At 39.7% G+C, this 22,506-nt stretch overlaps 1 protein-coding gene across 3 annotated transcripts in view; it reads right to left on the reverse strand.

The window, feature by feature from the left end:
- stard9 (StAR-related lipid transfer (START) domain containing 9) overlaps nucleotides 1-21,934 on the reverse strand; it is a 64,062-nt gene extending 42,128 nt beyond the window's left edge. For all 3 annotated transcript variants that reach the window (XM_041812220.1, XM_041812221.1, XM_041812219.1), the window contains exons 1-3: nucleotides 21,675-21,934; nucleotides 18,035-18,104; nucleotides 13,173-13,289 (exon numbers count right to left, since the gene is read on the reverse strand). In XM_041812220.1, the coding sequence (XP_041668154.1) occupies nucleotides 13,173-13,289; nucleotides 18,035-18,104; nucleotides 21,675-21,721 (234 nt within the window). In that variant the 5' untranslated portion in view covers nucleotides 21,722-21,934. The remainder of the gene's footprint in view (nucleotides 1-13,172; nucleotides 13,290-18,034; nucleotides 18,105-21,674) is intronic.
- Between the last annotated feature and the right edge of the window lie 572 nt (nucleotides 21,935-22,506).

Here is a 22,506-nt window from a genome sequence, read left to right on the forward strand (position 1 = left end):
CAGTACAATATAACCTAATAGAAATGTACACCCCTTATCTTACACCAAATTTTTCTTTTTTTCAATTTTAACAATTGACTTAAATATTTGGAAATTAATGTCAGACTTCATAGCTAAGCCATAGAATACAGACTAAACACCTCCATTAACAGGAAGGTGGCTGCCATCAGCAGAGCCCTGCACGTGCTTATGTGTACTCTAATGCGTGTGTCTCTAGTTTAGAGGAAACAGCACCCAAAACAAGGACAAGGCCTCAGAGTTTGCTTCCCCCTCTGAGAATAAATGCATAAACAATCAAACAATGGAAGAGGAAACACAGAACATAGATGGTATTCTTTTGCAGGAAATGCAGGTCAGATTTATTGGGTCAAACCAGAAAGTGAGGAAGGAAGAATGAATCAAGGCTTTAAGAGAAGAGGGATCAGAACTAGCAGAAAATTGGGTCTGCAATAGCAAAACAACGTCATAGGAGACAGAGACAAAACTAGCAGTTTTGCAGCATTTGGCTGAATGTCAGTGTGTGAGTGGCGAGTACCACCCTATAAACTTCAGAATTCATCTTACTATTTCTATCGACATTCACATCATCAATAAACACCACTGAGTCCGTTCTATTGGCAGCCATACAAGCCAATGCCATAACACTGTCTCCACCATGTTTGACAGATGATGTGGTGTGTTTTGGATCTCTTCCCCTCATTCTGGTACAAGTTTTTCTTGGTTTCATCCATCCAAAGCTCTTTTTAGATGTTTTTCTGGTGAAGTCTAATCTAAATGTTACCAGTGGTTTACATCTTGTTGTAAAGCCTCTGCATTCATAATCACGAAGACATCTCTTGATTCAAGACCGACCACCTCTAGAGGGTTTTTGACTTTTCTAGATGTTGTGACGGGGTGTTTCTTCCCTGAGGAACGGATTCCGCGATCATTCACGTTAAGGGTCGGGCAATTATCAACCTGACCAATTATTGAGGCTGATATTTGGCATTGAGTCTATTATAGGTAGGGGCTTTTTATTTAATGAATAAAGTTGATTAATCAAAAGGTGCACTATTTGGGTTACAATGCTAAGTGTGTCTTCCAATACAATACAAACAATAGAAAATGATAGGATATGAAGAAATGCAATATGAAACAAAGCCATTCAATATGATACAATACAACATTGTCTTGCTGTTCAAAAACTTAAGAACCTAACTGTGTAACAGGTCATAGATGTCTATAATCTCCATTGTATAATCTTAGAGGAGATCTTTAGCTTCATAATATTGTCATCTACACCAGGGATGTGCCCCAAAAACTCAATACAGCAAAGTATTCCAATGTTTGTTTTCATATTTTCCATTTCCCTGCCCCTTCACATGATACATTAAAATGTCTTTTCTCTCTTAAAGTCCAGTAACCACAACAACTTCCTCGCCTGTAGACATCCCTGTTCAGCTTGTAAGCTAACCCCCTTTGAGGGTCAGCTCCTTGAGCCCAGAAGAGCCACTAGCAACTGAACAAGTAGTTGTGGTCCAGTGACATTTAGCACTTTAAGAATATTTACGTCTTTGTTACGCCTCGCCTGCAATTTGTGAAGCATGAAGGCTGAATGGGAGGCTAGAGTCATTCTGCCCCCATCGACCATCAGAGGTAGTAACAGAGGCATAATGGGAATGTGAAACATCTGAGCCAGTATGCTTGAGTGTGTGTGTTTGCATGCTTTCACATTCTGCAACATAGTAAACAATGTGAACTCACACATGTACAGATATACTGCAGCATTTTGGAAGCAAGGAGAAAGTGTAAAGGTGTAGTGATGGTGGAACTTCATTGCAGCACTGTTGCAGAACCACAGTGTGTAAAGAATGAAAAGAAGCTTTAGATTTTTCTGGTACACAGCCGTTTTATGCTGGCCACCATCAGTCCTGCAGTTTACACAGCCACTACACGCACCACTGTCCCCAAACTATGATGTATTCCTAACTCTGGCTAAGAGTCAACTTTAAACAATGCAATGTCAAGAAATGGAAAACAGAAAAGTTCATGTGAACAAATTATACTGCATGACAGCATTTTTTAATCAAGTGGTGACACAAAGAGACGATATCTTTTAAAATCCAGTCTTTGGCAACTGACCTTAAAAACAAAGATGAAGTCACATGCGTGTCTAAGTTAAAGCAGACCTCTGAGGAAAACGAGGTCCTCTGAATAACAAGGAACCAACTGGGTTTCATGCCAGAGATCTGGACTGTGATAAGAACCATGTTCTGTGATTGTTTTGAAACACGTGAAAGACTTCTTTCTCCAAAGAGGCAGCCTTGGTTGTGAAGAAATGCTCAAAAAGCACAACATTCAAAGAAAAAGAATGATAAAGACTGAGAAGAGTGAAAAAGTAATGGTTTAATGCTTCTGTAATAAGTTAAGTCTTGCAATCACTGGCTGTGGAAAATGCCAGTTGCTGGTCTGGTTTTATGTGGCCTGCTGTACGCTAAACCCAGGGGAGGCATTTAAGTGTGCTTGTGTGTGAATGGGAGTAAAATGTTGTCAGGGGTGATGGCTTGAGGCCAAAAGAGTAAAATGAAGCAGTTGGCCACATTTAAAAACTTCTGCTTCTCGTTTCGTTTGCCAGGTGTGACGCAACCAAGAGGACTGGGTTTCATTTTCCCTCTATTTCTGTGTTCACTGGGAGGATGGTTCAGAGCTTAATGTTAACAACTAAGACTGTAAATGAACAAAAAAGGCAAGAAGAGATGCACATCTCCCCAAATCTCCCAATTTCCGCGATTCGACAGCTGCAGAAGAATCAAAGGTCCCTCAGTTCATGTCCCACGCTTTCCAAGTGGGTCACACAAACACAACAGCTGGGCCTTGAGCAAAAGCTAAATGCCTTTGTTTAGGCACAGGGAATAAAATGTCACTGGAGATCACTGTCGGAACTTCCTGCAAGGATTCAGAGAGAAAAAGAGAATCAGAGGTAAATAAATAGGAGGGATAGGACAGAGAGAGAGACAGTCACATTCAGAAAGGAGACAGAGAGGAAGCTGTTTGGCCCAAGTTCAACCTCACTCTCGTTTGTCATACTTGGACAGGATTTGTAGGTCAAATTAGCATGGGAGGGCAGAGAGGTTGCAAGAGAGGGAAGAGGGAGAGACAGAGATATGAAGGCCAAACAGACAAGCTGCTCTTCATTAAACAGGCCTCCCTACACATGGGAACGGAGGACAGTGGGAAAAAGAGGAGCACGTGACAGAAGAAAGAAGATGGGTTGTGCTTTGGCAGAGCATTCCATATTTTCAGTGTACGCTCTGCCAGCAGCTGACCCTGGGGCAAAGGCCAGACACTAAAAACAAATAAATAAAACCATATCTGGAGAGAGTTTGGGGATTCTGTGCCCCTCCCCTGATCCTTGTTAAAGCACGACACTGTAGAAGGTAGCTGCATGTTATACTTTTATGGCTGGCTGGAATGACTTTTCCAGCTTGCAGACTGATGGGAGCCGTGTGTAAGATCTATAAGGTACAGTGGTAGGGTATAGGCTCTTTGATTCAATGGGAAACACATGGGGACAATATTAATAGAGTCTGGCATAAACATAAGTGCCATTCTTTTATTTTAAATCATTCCATTTTGGCTGATTACAGATCCCTGCTTTTACTGTTGGTCCATGCAGGATTGCAGTGCTCCAGATTTTGAAACTTTGATGTATTGTAAAAAATAAGCAATACTTACACCTACTTTGATACCACAACAACAAAAACAGAGGTCATACACAACCAATATGAAGTAATTTTGTTGCTGTCAATTACCAAAAACTGCAGATAAGCTGTGATCAGCTGACAGCCAGCTGATACCAATTATCGCCACCCAGCGCCCACAGCAAATCGCAGCTCTTTCTCTCCATACAGTCTATCTAAATATGACGTACTTCTCACTAAACCCTGCTTGCATTAATGCTGATGCCCCATGCTACTGCCGGAAAAGCTTAACCTCCACCACCCCAGCCACTTCCTTTATAGTATAAAATTTGTTGTATCCTCATATTCAAATGGACAAGAAGCTGAATACAGGGATCTGAAAAGTGCCTTCAGTGACTGGAGTCACAAAAACTGCCTCCTACTCAACACCTCAAAGACAAAGGAATGATCATAGAGTTCCGCCGATCCAAACCCCCTCTTCAGCCAGTGAACACTTGTGACGTGGACACCAAGCTGGCGACATCGTATAAATATTTAGGTGTACACCCTGATAATAAGGTGGACTGGTCTAAAAACGCAGACTTCATCTACAAAAAGGGGCAGAGTTGCCTTTATTGCCTGAGTAGACTCAGATCAATAGACATCTGCAGTAAGATGCTGCAGATGTTTCATCAGTCTGTGGTGGCAAGTGTTCTGTTTTATGCAACAGTCTGCTGGGGAGGCAGTGTAAAACACAAGGATGCAAGGCGTCTGAACAAACTGGGGGAAAAAGCTGGCTCTGTGGTCAGAATCAAGTTGAACTCATTCGAGGATGAGGTGGAGAGATGCACAATGAAGAAGGTGAAGGCCATTCTGAGGAACATGGATCATCCACTTCATATCTCCCTAAATGACCAAAGAAACAACGGTGGTGGACGGCTCCTCTCTCTTCGCTGCAGGACAGAAAGATATAGAAGATCTATCATACCATCAGCAATAAGACTATATAATTCTACCATAAACAGATGAGACTCCAGACAAATGAATTTCCCTTCGGGGATAAATAAAGTTAGTGTATTTTATTGTACTGTATTGTATATTAAGATTCATGCTACTATGGATCAATTGCTTTTAAGCTAATTTTATTGTATTCAACATGCACTGTCATAAATGTATCCATCTATATAGGGGTTTCTAGCTGTGCTCTCTCGGGAAAGTTAAAGCATGCTGCTCGACTAATCCAGGGTGCATCTTTTGAGGAAAGCCTGTACATCCTGTACATCCATTTTGCAAAGAGAAGTTTGTATGATGAAATGTATGTTGAGAGTGTTCCTGAATGAAGTGTATTTCTCAACTCGCAATATAAAAATATTGAGTAGTTTTTATAATACTGCTTCCAAAATAACTTCATACCACCCCCCCTTAAAATTAAAGGTACTTCTACAAAGAGCAGTAGTGGCACTATTGTGAGTTTAAAGGTCTTTCTGCAGGCATTTTTTAAACCTTTCAAGTACTACCTAATACAAAAATAATTGCAAATACGATTATGCAATTGTCCAGCCTGATATCGTGATAAGATATTGTAAATGTGCAGCACTACTAGGGGTCTTACACCAAAAGAAGTGATAAAACAAAGACTTAGGTATTGGCATTAACGTAGACCAGAATGTTGTGTTAAACATCAGCCTTAACATTCGCAATCAATGCATCTATACAAAAAATCTTAAAAATACTGCTGATGTGTGTGCACCAAATGGACAATTAATGTCTAAAGCCATGAGTGCATGGAGTAGCCAAGACAAGAAATGAGTAGCCAACACAAAGATAAATACATACCCCCACAACTTACAAAAAAAGCAAGGATAGCCTGCAGTAAATGCCAATGGATTTACTTTCCTTCTCCGTTTTATTTCTATTCTGAAGTTGTTGTTTTCTTAAATATTTTGATATCAAAGGGAAAAAAGCGCAAATAGAGGAGACGATGAAATTTAAATAGTTGAGGGTGACAAAATAAAAACAAGTGCTGCCAGGTGTTTTAATTCAGCATTGGTTAATCTGTAAACTTTCACTTACCATGAATAACAGCTATCAGAGAGTGAGGGATAAAGCATGGGGAATCTTCTACGATATTTCATGCACTATGTAGATGGTAACAGGAACATAAACACAAACCAAAAAGAAAACATAATCAAGTGTGTGTATCGTGTTTCAATTAAAATGTTGTCTGTTTTCATAGATCAGTGTGTTTAAGCTTGGTTTTAATAGATCCATGTGGTTGTGATCAAAAATAATTTCAAAACAAGAGCATGGACTTTAGAAAAATTAAAATGGTAATGTTCAGTTCGATATTTCAAAGCAAAACCAATGAATAAATAACTGGCAAGTTCTTCAAAAGACAAGAATAAAAACTTCACTAATAACTTGGATCATCATCAACCTTTCAGTTACTAAAAAGATCAAACTTTGGCATCTGTGTTTCAAAATTGACAGCATACAATTATAATGCACTCTGCACCTTTTGTAAATTAATTCTTTTAGTCCCTCTTGTAGCTGCTCCTCTTATCCTCTGCCTTCAGTAAGCAGTACATCCATGCATAAATCACAGGTGATCTTCCTGTTTCCATATGGCTTGAGCTCATATTTCTTTGTTGATTGCATGAGATGTATCTGGTGTCCTGTTTGGAGTTAATTCAAACCAGGCTGAACTGAGGTCCACTGGGTTATGTTGAGGGGGAGTAAAATGCTCACGTGCGTGCATGTGTGGAGGATTCTTCCCATACAGAGAAGCTATTCTTCCATGAGTCTGCAGCACCACTGACACACAGACCTAGAAACACTGAAATCACAATCTGCATCAATGCAGAGAGAAGAAGAGGAGGAGAGGGGAAAACCCCAGCAAGTCGACTACTTTGGCAATAAAAAACAGCTTTGTGCTCTGATTTGAATGCTCAGCTGTGACGACTTTGGCCAGAGATTTAACTGCAAAAAATTACTTCGTGAGGCAGCTGTGACTTTGGCTGGGAGAGAGCTGGGGACTGTGGAGGCACAGCGGACCCCTGACCCCACTTTTCCTCTTGTTCCCCAGGAATTTACATCTCCACTCTCTCTAATCAGTTTTTCTTAGCCCTGTTTCTTTTTCACTTTCCTTTCCCATGTTTCTCATTGTCAGAGGCAATAAAGAAGTGAGTTGTTTGTGTTAATAAATGGTGGAAAAAGCTATTCATTTTTTCGATATCAAGTCCCAAAACAAAGGCAGCGTTTAAATAAATAGTCCCTCGCTAGCCTGCATTAATGCAACAGCTGGATCCCATTATGGAGTGTTGGTTTTTTCAAAAACATTCTTCTCCCCACCTGAAGGTGTCATTCTTTTTCCTCTCTGCTAAACTTCATTTTATGAACTGGTTAAAGAACAAAACCTGAGAAAAAGGAACTCTTGGAAGAAAAAATCATGTAAGAAGACTTCAGCAACAACAACAGAAGCATTACAGTTTGATACCAGAGGTAAGAATTGCAGGGGGATGCACAGTAAGATATGTGATACATGTCCAATAATAACAAAAACCCCCCAACATAATTCAAAGTTTTCCATCACATAACCTGTCTGGCGACCTGGAAGGCAAAAAAACCCAGAACAGTGGCAGCTACTATTACATTATGGGGCTGTGCAGCACTGGGTATTTAATTCCCCAACTCCACAAAACAATTACATCACCAGACAACCACAGAAAAAATAAGATATTAAATTACACAGCAAGTTTTTGTCACGTTGAACCCTTATACAGCACCAGGGATGCTATTTAAATAACAAAAAGTAATTAAATCCTTCTTCATAAACACCACAAACAGGATAAAAAATTTTTTTCTGTCATTGCGATGTTTGTGGGTCAATAATGCTGCTATTTGAAATGAAGGGCAAGAAATTATTCATCATTAAAGAATAGGTGAGTGCCACATAGCAAAAGTTAGATAGTTCATGTTACTTAAAGGAAGTATGAGGATCACTATCAGTTGTCAGTCAGTGCTCTTGTGCTGTAGTGCTAGTTAAAGACAGTTATAATATGATCTAGATATCAAGATACACTATATGGAGAAAAGTAGCCACCTGATCATTACACCAACAGGGACTGTAATGACACTTTATTGAAATATGTGTACTTCAACATTCAATAGTTGTTGCAACTACAACAACTTCCACAAGATGTTGGAGTGTTCCTTTGGGAATTTGTGTCCATTCACTCTGTTGAGCATTTGAGGTCAGGCACCGATGTTGGATGAGAAGGCCTGTCTTGCAGTCTCTGTTCCAGTTCATCTGAGAGGTGCTTCACAGGTTGAGTGAGTACGGGCCAGCCAAGTTCTTCCACAATAAACTCCTCGTATCATGTCTTTATAGTCCTTGCTTTGTGCACAGAGGCACAGCAATATTGGAATTAAAGGGGTCCTTCCCCATTCTTTTGACACAAAGTTGGAAGCATAGCATTGTCCAAAATGACTTGGTATGCTTAAGCATAATTACCTTTCACTGTAGTTAAGGGCCCTAGCCCCAACCCTGAAAAACAGCCCCTAACCATAATACCTCCGCCACTAAACTTCATAGTTGGCTAAAAGCAATCAGGCAGGTAATGTTCTCCCAGCATCTGCCAAGCCTAGACTCACCTATCTGACTGCCAAACAGAGAAGCACAATTCATCACTCCACAGAACACGTTTCCACAGCTCCGCAATCCAGTGCTGATGTGCTTTACAATACTCTATTTGACACTTAGCATTCGTGATGTGAGGCTTGCATGCAGCTGCTCAGCCATGGAAACCCATTCCATGGAGCGCCCAATATACATTTTTAGTGCTCACAGTGAAAGATCCCAACTCTTCAGCTATGGAATCAGCAGAGCATTGGAGACTTTTACGCACCATGGACTTGAGCAGTCGTTGTCCCCGTTCTGTGATTTTACATGGTCTTCCACTTTATGGCTGAGTTGCTGTTGTTCCTTAACGCTTCCCCTTTCTGATAATATCACTTATAGTTGAATGGAACATCCTGCACTGCAGGAATGAAATTTCAAAAAACGTCTGATTGCAAAGGTAGCATCCATCACAGCACCACACTTAAAGCCACTGAGGTCTTCAGCACAACCAATTCTGTATCACAAATGGAAACAGGTCTGATTGAACCACCTGAATTCAGTAACAGGTGATAGGTGTGGCCAAATACTTTTGCGTCAGAATTACGTCAGAATTAGGAGAAGTCTGTTAGGTGTAGCTATCTATTGTAACCTACAGAGACCTGCTCATCTATGGGTTTTTTTCTCTGATGGCACTCCATAGCAGACTAACCCATGCTTGTCCTCTACTTAGTTAGGGAATCCAGCCAATCAAGAACTTTTTTGGATTCAAAGTATTGACATACTGAGTAAAATTACTGAAATCTATTTTGAGTTCCAGCTTTGGAATTATAGAATCACAGATATTTGGCACTAGTCATAGGCTAACTAAACAAAAGTCAGGAAGATATATCGTGGCATCTATATTTCTTCCACTCCTAGTAGGTATTACATTTTGGTAAACTCTCCTAAAGCACAGAAACCTTCAAAAGAAATGGATGTAAACTGTTACTTAGAATGACATGATTATTCAGAGAACAGTACAGAAGTGGGCAGGAGGGAGGTACAGGGGGCTTGGTATCCTGTTCTCTGAGGGGTACTGGGTGTGGTGGGATTGGAAAAAGCCAGAATTGGGACCCCCTTTTCCCTTGTTTTCTCCAGCTGGACTCAGACTGTCTCACAGGGAAAACACTGCAAAACAAGCTCAGACAAAGTCCCTATAAGGCTCTAAAAAGCATGCTAAAATGTATTTTCATATCATGTGAAAATCAATTGCTGGCAAAAACAGCATAAGCTCATTAATGTGTTAAAAATATATGAAGTTAGATACATTAGAGAAACCACATGCAAGCCCTCACTTGGGAGCTATTACCTAAATGTAATGGCACTAAGTGAAATGAGGCAACACAACAATGTGGCCCAAAAACATTATTTTGGTTGAGGTTAACAAGTCCACTAAACCACCCTCTCACACAGGCTCTTCACTGTCCTAAAAAGCATTCAGTCTAGTAAAGTACTTTGGAATGGCTCTTCAGTTATTAGAGTCCACCTGCTATCAATAGCACAGCTACCAAACACTGAGATTTTCTGCTTCTATCATGAAAGTTACATTCAAATCCAACAGAAACAAGTCTTAAATATTTTCAACTGTGATGTGATTAGTAAACAAATGACGTGTTCATGTAAGAGTGTCTTTGTTAAAAATGCAATCCTCTGGATTCTGGGGCAGGAAAAGAGGTCACATTTAAATCCAAAGGCCCCATCTTTTGCCAGTGTCCTTTCGCCCACCATGGCTTGACAGAGGAATGTCTTGTGGCAACAAGGCCACTGTGACTGGACACAATTCTGCTGAAGAGAGTGTTGTCCAGAGCCAGAGAGAAAAGAGAGAGGAAGAAGTGTGGTGCTGCCTGTTACTCTGCAATGTGTAGGCCGTCATTACAGCCGTGTCTTTCTCAAACACACACAAAGGCTGCTCTGACAAGGGGAGAAACAGGCAGCTAGGGAGTGGCAGAGGAGAGAACCCCTTGGGGATAAAGGAGTAAAAAGTTACTGAAAAACTAGGGTTGCATCTGTTACTCTTAATCACAAAAACTCAATGGAATTATTAATCATAGCAAAACTAGGTGTCCAAAAAAAGAAATTCAAAGTAAAAGCGTTTGAGGACATTTCCTGCAATAGAATTATGCAGCACTTCCTCTTGATGTGAAGCCCCGTCTCAGGTTCCAGCAACACCCTCCAATCAAAGCAACGCTACAATATCTAATCGCCCAATCAAAGTGGGGACATGAAAAGCGAGCTTACTTTAGCCATGCCATGTCTGAGGCGAACAGACTTCTGGGTAGCAGATGGAGCTGATATTGTATCCCTTGAGTGGCCATCTGTGTAAAAACATACAGCACAACACAACATACACACCCCTCTTGTTGCGGTTTGTCTGCAAGGACACACCATTTCCTCTGGGCTCTTTTCTTGGTGCAGTTTTTGTGTTTGCCCAGTGTCAACTTGTGACCGAAGCCTGAGTTGGCACGTACCCGGTCTCCAAGGGTGTGTGCGTAACGGGAGGGTATATAACACAACATAAAAACTAGAATAACCTGTCAGAAGGTTTTCCAAATGGTTTAAGTCACAAAACATACCTTGAGGAGAAACTGTATGATGTAGTGTTTGTGTCTACAATACTTCATTGTGTAGGGCAAAATGCAGTCTATATAAACAGAAAAAAAATGCTGATTTTCTACCAGGAGAAACCTCTTTGAGCTGGTTTTCTCAAGAGGATCACTCAAAGCACTTTTATTCTGGTGCTGTTCCACTAAGGGGGCTTTCACATTAGAGACTTAGTCCCGAATCCAATGCACTTGGCCCTTTAATCCACTTCAAGGTTGTGCAATTAATCAAAATTAAGATTAGACTGCAATATGACCGTCTGCAATTTTAAATCACAGAAAGTGCAATAAGTCTTTAACCTGAAATGTGTCAAAATATTTGTTTGCAGCAGAGATGTTATGCTCTACACATCACACAAACATCATGCAAAGCAATCTTAGTTTATGTTTTTCTTAACCAAAGGGAGAATGGCATAAAAAAAGATCATTCCCTTCAATAAAACAATTAATATCAAATTTGCAATATGAGTCAAAATAATCACAATCAGATTGGGTTATTTTTTCAAAATCATTCAGCCCAGCTTCATTTGATCATTGTGAACAGAAGTGACCTGGGCTTGGGCATGTCTCAAGCCCGATTTATGACTATTGCATGGTCCATGAAAGATTTAAGTACAACCATGCTCAAACAAGGAAGTGGGCTGTGTCTGCTGCATCATAATAACTACACAGCAGAGGTCCATTTTATCTGTATAGCTATATTGTGGATGTGAAAGTAGTAACAACATTGTTGCGGGTGTCTCAAAAACAATTAAAAACAACGTGTATAGTAGCTGGATGGAGTCCATTGTCCACATAGAAAATAAGTTTATATATAACCTGTTGTTTGTCATGGTTACTTCATCTTTTGTCTTCTTGGTGGAATTGGAAACCCACTATGTGGGTACAGCAACCTACTGTAAATGACTATATACTGTGACAGACACTGCCTTTCTTTTTCCTACCAAGACCTTTCTAATAGTTCGTGTCTCTTTGCTCCTAGAGAGAATTCAGTGTGCCAGATTCAGTAGACCTTGGCTTGATGATCTCAGAGTGAATGAAAGTTCAACCCCCTGTGTTGCTGTCTCTTTCTCTCTCATTCAGCCCAGACTCACCCTCGCCATCACTCACACATTTTGTCTTTTGTTCATTTACTCCACACTTCATTATGCCATGCCACCACACTTACAGTACATCACTGATTTAAATGACACTACAAATTTGCAATTATCCTTTGAGTTGGCTAATTTTGTGATAATCATAATTTGAAACCAAAACTTGTGTCCTTCCAGAAGTTTTCATCACCCATGAAACAGGCTGCAACAAAACATATACAAGGGTGCTCAGGCACAGAACAATAGGCCTCATTCACCAATATCTTCCACAGATTTTACTTAAATTTCTTCTTAAGAAAGTTTCTGAGAGAAACCTATGAGGGATTAATGACAGGTTCTTAATCTGCTGAGGCGTTCTCATCTATGTTCATAAGCTGATGAATGCCAGGTGCTCCTAAGCTGGAAGCATGTGCACATTCCTCCTAATCAGCATAAGGAAACATCTCTTTTATGCCCATATAAGGGCATTAGACTGCAAGGCAGTGTGCAAACACAGAAGGCAAACAGGAGTGAGAGGAGAAGACACACGATGTCAGTAACATTCAAATTAAAATAAACTGTTAAAAAAAACACAATACTTTAAAATAATTCAATATTTCTTAAATTGATGTAGTGCTGCTCCAAATGACACCAAAAGAGGAAAAATTAATTCTATTTTTAGCACCAGTAATGGATATTAAATATACGCAACAAACACATTTATTGGATGTAATCGATAGTGCTTTCATTCGGAGTGACGTGCATTATGCTGTAATAAGAAAAGGATGGATTCAGGATTAGGTGAAAAAAATAGTAAAATCAGGCAGGGGGTGTCAAAGTGAATAGGATTTGATTGAAACATACAGTTATTCTAAAACCTGTCACTTTAAATACCGGAAAATCATTTCAAAGTGGCAAAAAATCAACACTCTTCTTAAAAGCTGCATATGTGGGTATTAGGAACAAACTTGTTCTTAAGAACAGTTGGCACATGAGGTCCAGTGTTACTAATGAAAAGGCTCTGAATAAAACATTCAGAGTTCATTATTTGTGCTCTGCCCCATAGCATGTATGCTAATGGTATATCTGTAAAATCACTTGAATAGTTTGGAGTGGAATACTGCCTTACAAACTAATTATTCTAGTTCATATAAACACTGGCAGGTAGTTTGGTCATTACCTCCTCCTGTGAGGCATAGTGAGGGTCTGCAGGGTCCACTGACCAGTAGCAGTAGTCAAAGCAAAACTCCAGCAACTTTTCCCTTGAATCTACAGCACCATCAGTGCGTCCATCCAACTGCAGGAAAAAAAAAAAAGCAGAGAAGTAAACACAAAGACTGTTTGTTATCATTATGTTTTCATTTGGTAAACAAAGTCAGTACTGAATATGAAGGAAAAAATAGTCGAAAATCACTTTCTGTGCTACTGTACATAAGTTCAATACAACATACATTAAATTACTGATACTTTATTAACAGATACTTCAATGTTTTCTGAAAATTACAAGTAATGAGACTGCTGTGGTGTGAAATTGCAAGCAAGCTGTTTCCATTCATTAGCGATGCATTCACTGCTCCTCCAGTCCTTTAGTCGCCTCACTGCATCAACGCTGAGCAGTTTTCTGCTTACAGTGAGTGAATCCTGAACAGTAGCATTGAAACTTGTTCAGGCACAACAGCTGTATGAGTAAACAGACAATAGACAACACATCTCTTCTAAATCACTGCACAGACAAATCAATCTCATTGAAATGACCTAACAATAAGAGCAAAAATAATACACGCTTTGGCATTTATACTTGAGTTAACTTTAAAGTGTGACTTGCAATATTTTAAGTGTTTTCAGGTGTTCTCAATTTATTTAAAAGCTGACGCATCAAATTACAAAGAAGGGGTGTTTTAGAGTGCATGGCAAGTTTTTTTGAGTTCCAGGGTTCAAGCCTGATCTTCACAAAACATTTTACTTTAAATTGAACTTCCTACAGCATTAAATCTTGGCCATATTTACATTACTGAGGTTATTTTTAGAAAAGTAAGTGGCAGGTGAGACAATTTCCCAAAGCCTGTTTTCTCTTTGATTGCTGGTAGAACTGGGCAATATATTGATACAACATAATACAAATTAAATCGTTACAAGTCAAAGTAGAGCTTTGGACATACATTGTCAAAATTCTTGTAACATTATTTGACATTTCTTATTTTTAATTGGCCATGCAAAAATCTGATTTATGGACAAAACACCTGGTGTACAGTACAGAGTGTATAGTATCTCCTATTGCACAGATAATGGTCTGACATTGTACAGTTGTAGCATATTGCACTAGCCACATTTCACATACTGTACCATTCAAAATATTGCACTTTGCCTGACTTGCTGAGGAGTCTAACGGACACATTCAGAAATGGATGTTTGAATAGCCAGCACCAAATGACCCTAAAACTCCTTCCAGAAGGTAAAGACTCGCAGAGTTAAATGGCTTATGTAGCAGCAGCATGTGTTCCATCTACCAAGCATTTTCATGTCATTTTCAAGACTGCCTCTAAAGCTGATGGAAATGATTTGCATTATCAACTTTGTTTCATCATTCTCCTATACTGACATCAGTATATTACCTTTGCATTTTATGAGTGCACGTTCAGCTGTAATAACAGCCTTGCAGATGGTAAGGGTTAAATGCACTGCTCAGGGTCACTTCAGCTGTAGATTGAGAGCTTGAAGAAGGGTCATCCATTCACTCTGTACTCCAAACCTTCAGTCAATTGTCCAAATAATGAATCCACTTAAACATCTATGTAAATAGCCTTTCCTTTCCCTGACTGAAACATTGAGCAACGCTAAGCTCTGGGTATCAGTTTTGTTCACAGCAATTGGCTTGCCTGAATACATGACTGTTTAACCCCTCAGCGCTTTCAGGATGTCCAACAGTGGGCCTTACAAAGGAAAGGATTAGCCAAAAGCAACAGCAGCCAACAGAGCCTCAACCTCTGATAAAGGCTATGAAGTCAGAGAAAATGGACTGGTTTTAGAACTCCCTAGTTTATATCTTCTTCTTGTTTCAAACTTTTTTATTTAGTTCAGTAGTTTTTTATAGCTACTGCTTCCTGCTGTTTGTTGGTTAGCCTTGCGTTTATTGTCCCTTAAAATCCATCCTTACTTCTTTCTGTCTCAGATCGCCAAAAACTGTCCCACTTTCCATAAATAATCATTCCCAAAAGACCCACAGCAGCCGTGGAGTCTTGATCCTTTTCCATGCAGAGGGAGGCCATATGTGGCTCGTCTCTGTCACATTATTTGTAACAGATTCTCTCCTCCCCCACCCAACTTCTCTCCTAGACGTCAGCATTGAAAAATCCAAAGCAAAACAAAGAGGGGTAATTCTGTAACAGCTAATTTGATGAACTTCTTCAAAAAAAGAACCTTACGTGTGCTTGAATTTATTATAGCAAAATGTGTGGTTTAAAATAAATCCTCTTTCTTGATGTTTGAATCATCTGTAAACATTAGAGATGAACATTTTGATATATGCTTCTCAAAAGACCTTTTCATCTACAGGCTACACCCAACAAATACCCAAAGTTTTATCTTGTCAGTATAAGCTAATAATGCAAACATTCAAAAGGAAAAACAGGATATGGTCACATGCTTCAGACTGAAGCAGTAGAGACAGCACCAGGCTGCCTGTAGGTGATGGAGCTCAACCAATCACACAAGTCTTCTAAGCTGTCTGACACAGCAGGTTGGTGAAAGTGTCAGCTTACACAGTAATTATTCCCAAATGTGCAAAACCTCAGGGAAACCTAAATGAAAAAGAAAAACAAAAAAACCTATCCCGTTCATCTGACATACTATTTAAAACATTCTTCTTCTCTTACAGTCTTGTCTGTTTTTAACACAGTCTGGGGCTAGACTCTGGTAAAATCCCTAATTTAGACCACATTTGTGTACTGAAAATGTTTGAAATACTGATGTTTTTGATGTAGTTTGAAAGGTTTTTGGAAGTAGCTTAATTTCCATTATTTTAATGATCAGTATCAAAGAAAACCAAAGCTGTAAACAGAGCTTCAGGCCTTTCTTATTTAACCAAAAGCAGTAGCTGTTCTTGGTAATTAAAATCAGAAAACTCAAAAATATTGGGTGCCTAGGACTAGCAATGAAATCAAAACTTATCAAAATCTTTTGGTTTGTTTCATTATCATTTCCATGTGTTAAATTTAGGAACAGGAAATTTTAATGTTTGTAAACAGTAATAACTTTTTTGGGGTGAAGCCCAATTGGTGGCAGAAGCCAGTGGTTGCTTGCTGTTAACGTACATCAGAAAGCTATGGGGCATCCAGATGCTTTCTTCAGTCATTTTAAGTGACTGGCAGCAGAATGCAATTTGTCTTACAGTGACAGGCTAATCCCTTGCAATTAGGTGAGGCTTCCTTACTCACACACAGTTGGGTCAAGGATCCAACAAGACAGCCAAAGTTACAGAGCCAGACATCTTTGTTTACCTTTGAGAGAATCCCAGCATCTACATTAAAGAAAGACTAAAAGCATACAAATCCCTTGCAGCACATGATTTTGTATTATGCATTCATCACCAAGATATCGAATGCTAACATTTATCGGATGTTTTTGTATATTAAGGACCAACATGGAGTTTAGCAGGGGCAAGGAAACATAGATAAAGAAGACTTGGCCTATCATAACAAGTCACACTACAACCCCAATTGCAAAATTCCCAAAATGTTGGAGTGCTGTGTAAAATGTAAATAAAAACAGAATGCTATTGTCTTGCTGAAATATGCAAGGCCTTCCTTGCAAGATACGTTGTCTGGATAAGAGCGTATGTTGCTGTTAAACCTCATTCTAATTATCCGCAGTGATAGTCTTTCCTGATGTGCAAGCTGCCCACACCTCAGGCACTAATGCAACCCCATACCATCAGAGATGCAGGCTTTTGAACTGTGCACTAATAAGCTGGATGGTGCCTCTCCTTTCAGTCTGCAGGGCATCTGTGGTTTCCAAAAAGAATTCTAAATTTTGATTCATCTGACCACAGAACAGTTTTCCATTATGCATCAGTCATTTTTACAGAGCCTTGGCCCAGAGAAGACAGTGGCGTTTCTAGATCATATTCACATACGATTTCTTCTTTGCATGATACAGCTCTAACTTGCATTTGTGGCACAGCTGGCACTGCAAACTGTGTTGACAGACAGTGATTTCTGGAAGTGTTCCTGAGCCCATGCAGTAATTTCCAGACAGAATCATGCCTGTTTTAATGCAGTGGTCCCTGAGGGCTCAGGGATCAAGAGCATCCAGTATTGACCTTTGGCCTTGTCCCTTGCTCACAGAGATTTCTCCAAATTCTCTGAATCTTTTGATGATATTATGGACTGTAGAAGGTGGATTTTTTCTGAAGTTTTTCCACAATTCTTAGACACAGTTTTGCAGATTGGTGAACCTCTGCTCATCTTTACTCCTGAGAGACCTTACCTCTATAATGCTCCTATTGTACCCAGTCCTGTTTCTGTCTTTTTATCAATTAACCTAATAAGCTACAAAATGCTCCTCCAGTTGTTTTTCTTTTATACCACTTACGTACTTTTCCAGTCTTTTGTTGCCCTGTCCCTACTTTTGTATCCCAACTTTTTTTGGAATTGGAGCTGTACAAATAAAATGAACTTTACTTTATGGCTTAGTTATCATTAACTTGTTGTTGATTATAGTCATTTGTTTGTCAACAACCATATTTTACTTTTCCATTACAAAATCTAGCATGTTTTTTGATATGCTGAGTATCAGGGCGCACAAGTTTGAGAGTAATGATCTATCAGTCCGTGTGTGTGCAACTTTAACACATACAATAAACAACAGTAACATCAAGCACTACAAGCCTGACTCAAAGCTGTAAACATCCTGTCGCTGTGATGAATAGCCTCTACCCCCTTGTTCTCCATCCTACTAAGACCCAGCACACAAAAACAGATTCAATTCTGGGTAGAAGTGTACAGCTGTAAGGATGCTTTCACTCCAAAGTACAGTCATACTCACCTTTACATTTCGAATCTTCACAAACTTGTCCTCCACCTGTACTGCAAACCTTCCTCCATCTGCACTCTCCCTGCAAAAAGGGAGGGAATGACAGCTTAAATAAATATCATTGTTTAACACTAAAACATGTTTCTAGTGAAGAATAGAGTATCTAAGTGGAGCAATCAGAATAAATGAGTATGCTTCAGATAAGACCAGGCAAAAAATTAACAAAAGTTCACTTTGGCTTCAACACTTAAAGGGTTTAAAATCCTCTTTTAGCTGATGCAGATCTAATTGAGAGGGTGTCCAGAAACATTTAAACCAGTTCCACTTGACTTGAGGCCATCACATGACAGTTAATACAATGAATCTCTTTGTTAAAGGGAGATCCATGAAATTCCCACTAGTTTCAGATTCAAATGAAAACAGACCCCCACACACCCAAGAGATCTTCTCTGACGAAGCAGCCTGGGTTGTCTCCACAAAGCACACTCAAGTTTTGTGCGCGTGTGTAATCTGGACCAGAGTGTACATCTTTGCATGTGTGTAAAACAAGGTCAACTCAGCTATGTGAGCTCCAGCAGCTGGACCAAGCACATCTGATGCAACACACGCGAAAGCGGAGGCAATCACAACACGGAGCAGAGTTTTTCGATCTCCAGGAGCGATAATGACGGCGAATATTGCCGCTGCCTGCAGAGACCGTTTCTTGCTGTGCCTCTGTGGTGGGTTGGGGGGCAGACGTGTAAGCTGTTGTAATCGGCAGCTCTCTCCCTGTGCTTCACCACGCGGGACTCATTTTGTCAACCCCAGCAGCGGCCCAACCCAAAACCACTAACCTTCAATCTCAGGCTCAAACTAGCATGAAGGAGAGGAGGTCTGAGGTTGGAAAATAGTACGCCTCATAAAAAAAAGGGTTTTGATACAAACCTTAGATGAGCAATTACACAATTCAGTTGGCATGTTTCTTGCACATGTAAGGGGATGCTTTCATTCTAAAGGAGGGCACATTAATCCTATTGGTCAGCTAAAACAAAGGGTAACATGCTTTTATGCCCAACCAAATGAGGAATGCAGCTACCCAGACTGGTGTTAATGTTATCTCTGTCTCACAGTATGCCCTTATTCAAATATACAAGGAAGGAAATACATCCTTCACTTAGAAAAGGAAAGAAGAAGAGCTAAGGACAGTTGGAGTGTCAGAGAAAGAAATCAGGAAGCACAGATTTGCATTACATTGAACATTATGTATAAGAAATTCTTTTGTTATGCAAATTACCAGGAAGACTGGTTAAAAGATTCATTGTCCAGCCCTGCAGAGCCTGAATAATGCTTTGTTATGGTACTGTAGAGGCCTTCGGATTAAGTATCCCCACAAAACACCCTGAAGAAGTTGAAAATAATGCTATGTACTAATACAGAACTTATAAGTACTTTATCTTAGGACCCTGCAGGGCTGTTATTTAACTTTTTGGAGCAATCTGCCTGAGCAAAGCAACTTTACAACCTCCATGTGTTACTTTATTACTTAAACTGCAGATTTCACTGCATTGTAAAACCAAGAGGGAGAACTAGTTTCCATAGAGGCCTCTCATTTTACAAAGAAAATACCTTTACTAAACCGAGTGAGAGAGGATTAAACTTGTTTTCTATATCAAGACTTTTTAACTCTATAAATTTCACTGACTAAGTCGATTATATTTCAAACAGAAGGCTTGCAAAAATGTGAATAGTATCATTTTACCTAATCTTCTTTCCATTGTTTCCATGTATCAAACCTTAACCTCTACACCCCAACATCATATCACGTTTATTCATTACTGTTTCTGGTCAGAACAAGGTCAAAACGTGCAGAAACTAGTTTTATGTTAAACATCTTTAAACACTGGTAAACACTGTGTTTTATAATATGGTGCAGAAAAAAGTAGATACATAATGTAAATGACATTGTAAGTGAATCTGGAAAACAATGGAGGTCTTAGAGCTCATACAATGAGTTAACATATGAACCACACTGAAATAAATACTGAACCCATTGCAATTATTGTCTCCTTGTCCAACAGAAAATACTGCAGTTAAGACATGAAATTGGTTGAAACAGCATTATGAAGCAATTCAGGGTGACATTATCACTGCGTTGATATCTTGAGATACATTATTTGGACAAAAGTGTTCGGCCACACCTATTAATCATTGAATTCAGGTGTTACAATCAGACCTGTTGCCACAGGTGTATACAGTCAAACACCTAGCCATGCACTCTTCATTTGCAAACATCTGTGATTCAAAATTGGTTGTTCTGAAGAGCTCAGCGACTTCAAGTGTGGTGCTATGATGATGCCACCATTGCAGAACAACAGTTCATGAAATTTCAACCCTGCACGATATTCCACCGTGAACTTTAAGTGATAATATTAGAAGTGGAGGCATTTAGGAACAACAGCAACTGTAAAATCCCAAAGCAGAGTCAACGACTACTAAAGCGCCAGCGCTCTGTTAATCCACAGCTGAAGAGCGATGAACTTCCACTGGCATTAATGTAAGCACAAACACTGCAGTGGGAGCTTCATTGAACAGGTTTCTATGGCTGAGCAGCTACATGCAAGCCTCACACCACCGAGTCCAGTGCCTAGCACCGGATGGAGTGGTGTAAAACCCCGCTAACAATTTGGGAAGGCCCTTTTCTACCCCTACATGACTGTGCCCCAGTGCACAAAGCAAGGACTATAAAGATATGGTTTGATGAGTTCAGTGTGGAAAAACTTGACTGGCCTGCTCCCTGGCCCTGACTTCAACCCCATCAAGCACCTTTGGGATGAACTAGAACGGAAATTGCAAGCCAGGCCTTCTCTTCCAACATCAGTGCCTGACCTCATAAATGCTCCACAGAATGAATGGGCACAAAGTCCCATAGAAACACTGCAAAATCTTGTGGAAAGCCTTCCAAGACGAGTAGAGGCTGGTATAGCTGCAAATGAGGGTCCAGCTCCATATCAAACATATGTAGTTTAATATAATGTCATTACAGTCCCAGTTGGTGTAATGGTCAGGTTGCCAAATACTTTTTTCCATATAGTGTATCTCTTAAAGCTTTGGTAATGTTCTAGGTAACACTCGTTTCATAAAATTACTTAACTGATTTATCCCAGGAGCAGTCACACACAAAGTAAAGCATCAAAAGTCATGTCCAATTCTGGTTACACCAAATTAGTCCAAGTTAATTGTCCTTGTGCAAAGATAATTGGCTGTACCTTTGACTTTAGTCAGCTGATTTGTTTTTGTACATTACTCAGCACCACACACACAGTTGTTCTGCACACAAGGAGCTTAGTCAGACAACACAACTGACAGCCACAGTTGTCATTACTTCCCCATGTGCACCAAGTTTTTGAGTAGCTTAACGGCTAACTTAGCTTAACGTCTCTTTGTTATGACTTGTCAAAATGACAACAGCGCTTATATAAATGGGTAAATGTATATGCGTTTAACTTGTACCTGGTATGTTAATAAACACCAAGCAACAGGCAGAGGAAAATGGCACAGAACAGTGGTAAAATGTGACATGGAGGTAGATTCAATAAAGTTTACCAAATAACGTCAACTTGATAAGACGTTTAGGCTAGCTCTGTAATTAATGTGAGCTAACGGTCGAACTTACCTTGCGTTGGGAGGACGAACACGAACCGCAACTTTAACGTTTGCCATGTCTTAACGAAGATTTTTACACAAAAATCATCGGTTCACTAACTCCGAGTTGGTGTAAAATAGCTCTTCATTGTCCTGTGGGAGCATATCGAGTCTTCTTTCATCCTTTCATTATACTCCGATAAAAGTTTAAAGCGGGTGTAAATGGTTCAGTCATCCGCTGTTTAAGTCATCTCTGCCGGGCTCTGGACGTGGGTTCAACCGCCCGCTGAGTATCTCCAAAAGTCTGAACAGAACACAAACTTCCTGCTGGACAGAGAGCGAGTAGAGGGAGGAGAGATGCCTAGGATACTCCTCCTACTTCGCCATATTTACATCTTTTTTCATGTCTGTTATTATTCAAATCCCCCACTATTTGAAATTAAAAGGAATTAAATTTAATCAGAGGGAAAATGCACTGTTTCTGACATATATAATTGATTAAATAACTGCATAAAGTCTTCAAAAGTTTCCCGTCAGGGTCATTCCAGAATTGAAGGACAATTATGCCATCAAATCTTTTAAGAAAAAAATCACAAGTTGTTTGGCAAATGTCTGATATTTATTTAAAAAAACAACAACAGTGAAGTCAGGAAAATCAGGGTCCATGGCAAAATTAAGCTGTGATAACCAGATTTTATCCTAACCATGACTAATAACCACTCTCATAAACGCAACAAAAACAACTATATTTTTATTGTAGTAGCTACAATATAGCTGAATAAAAATGTAAACCCCCTTTCCTAAACCAGAAGTCCCTGTTTTTACTAATGTTAACAATGTGCATGGGCAAATTGATGAAAATA

The sequence above is a fragment of the Cheilinus undulatus genome, linkage group 18 (assembly GCF_018320785.1).
Source record: "Cheilinus undulatus linkage group 18, ASM1832078v1, whole genome shotgun sequence".
NCBI lineage: Eukaryota > Metazoa > Chordata > Actinopteri > Labriformes > Labridae > Cheilinus > Cheilinus undulatus.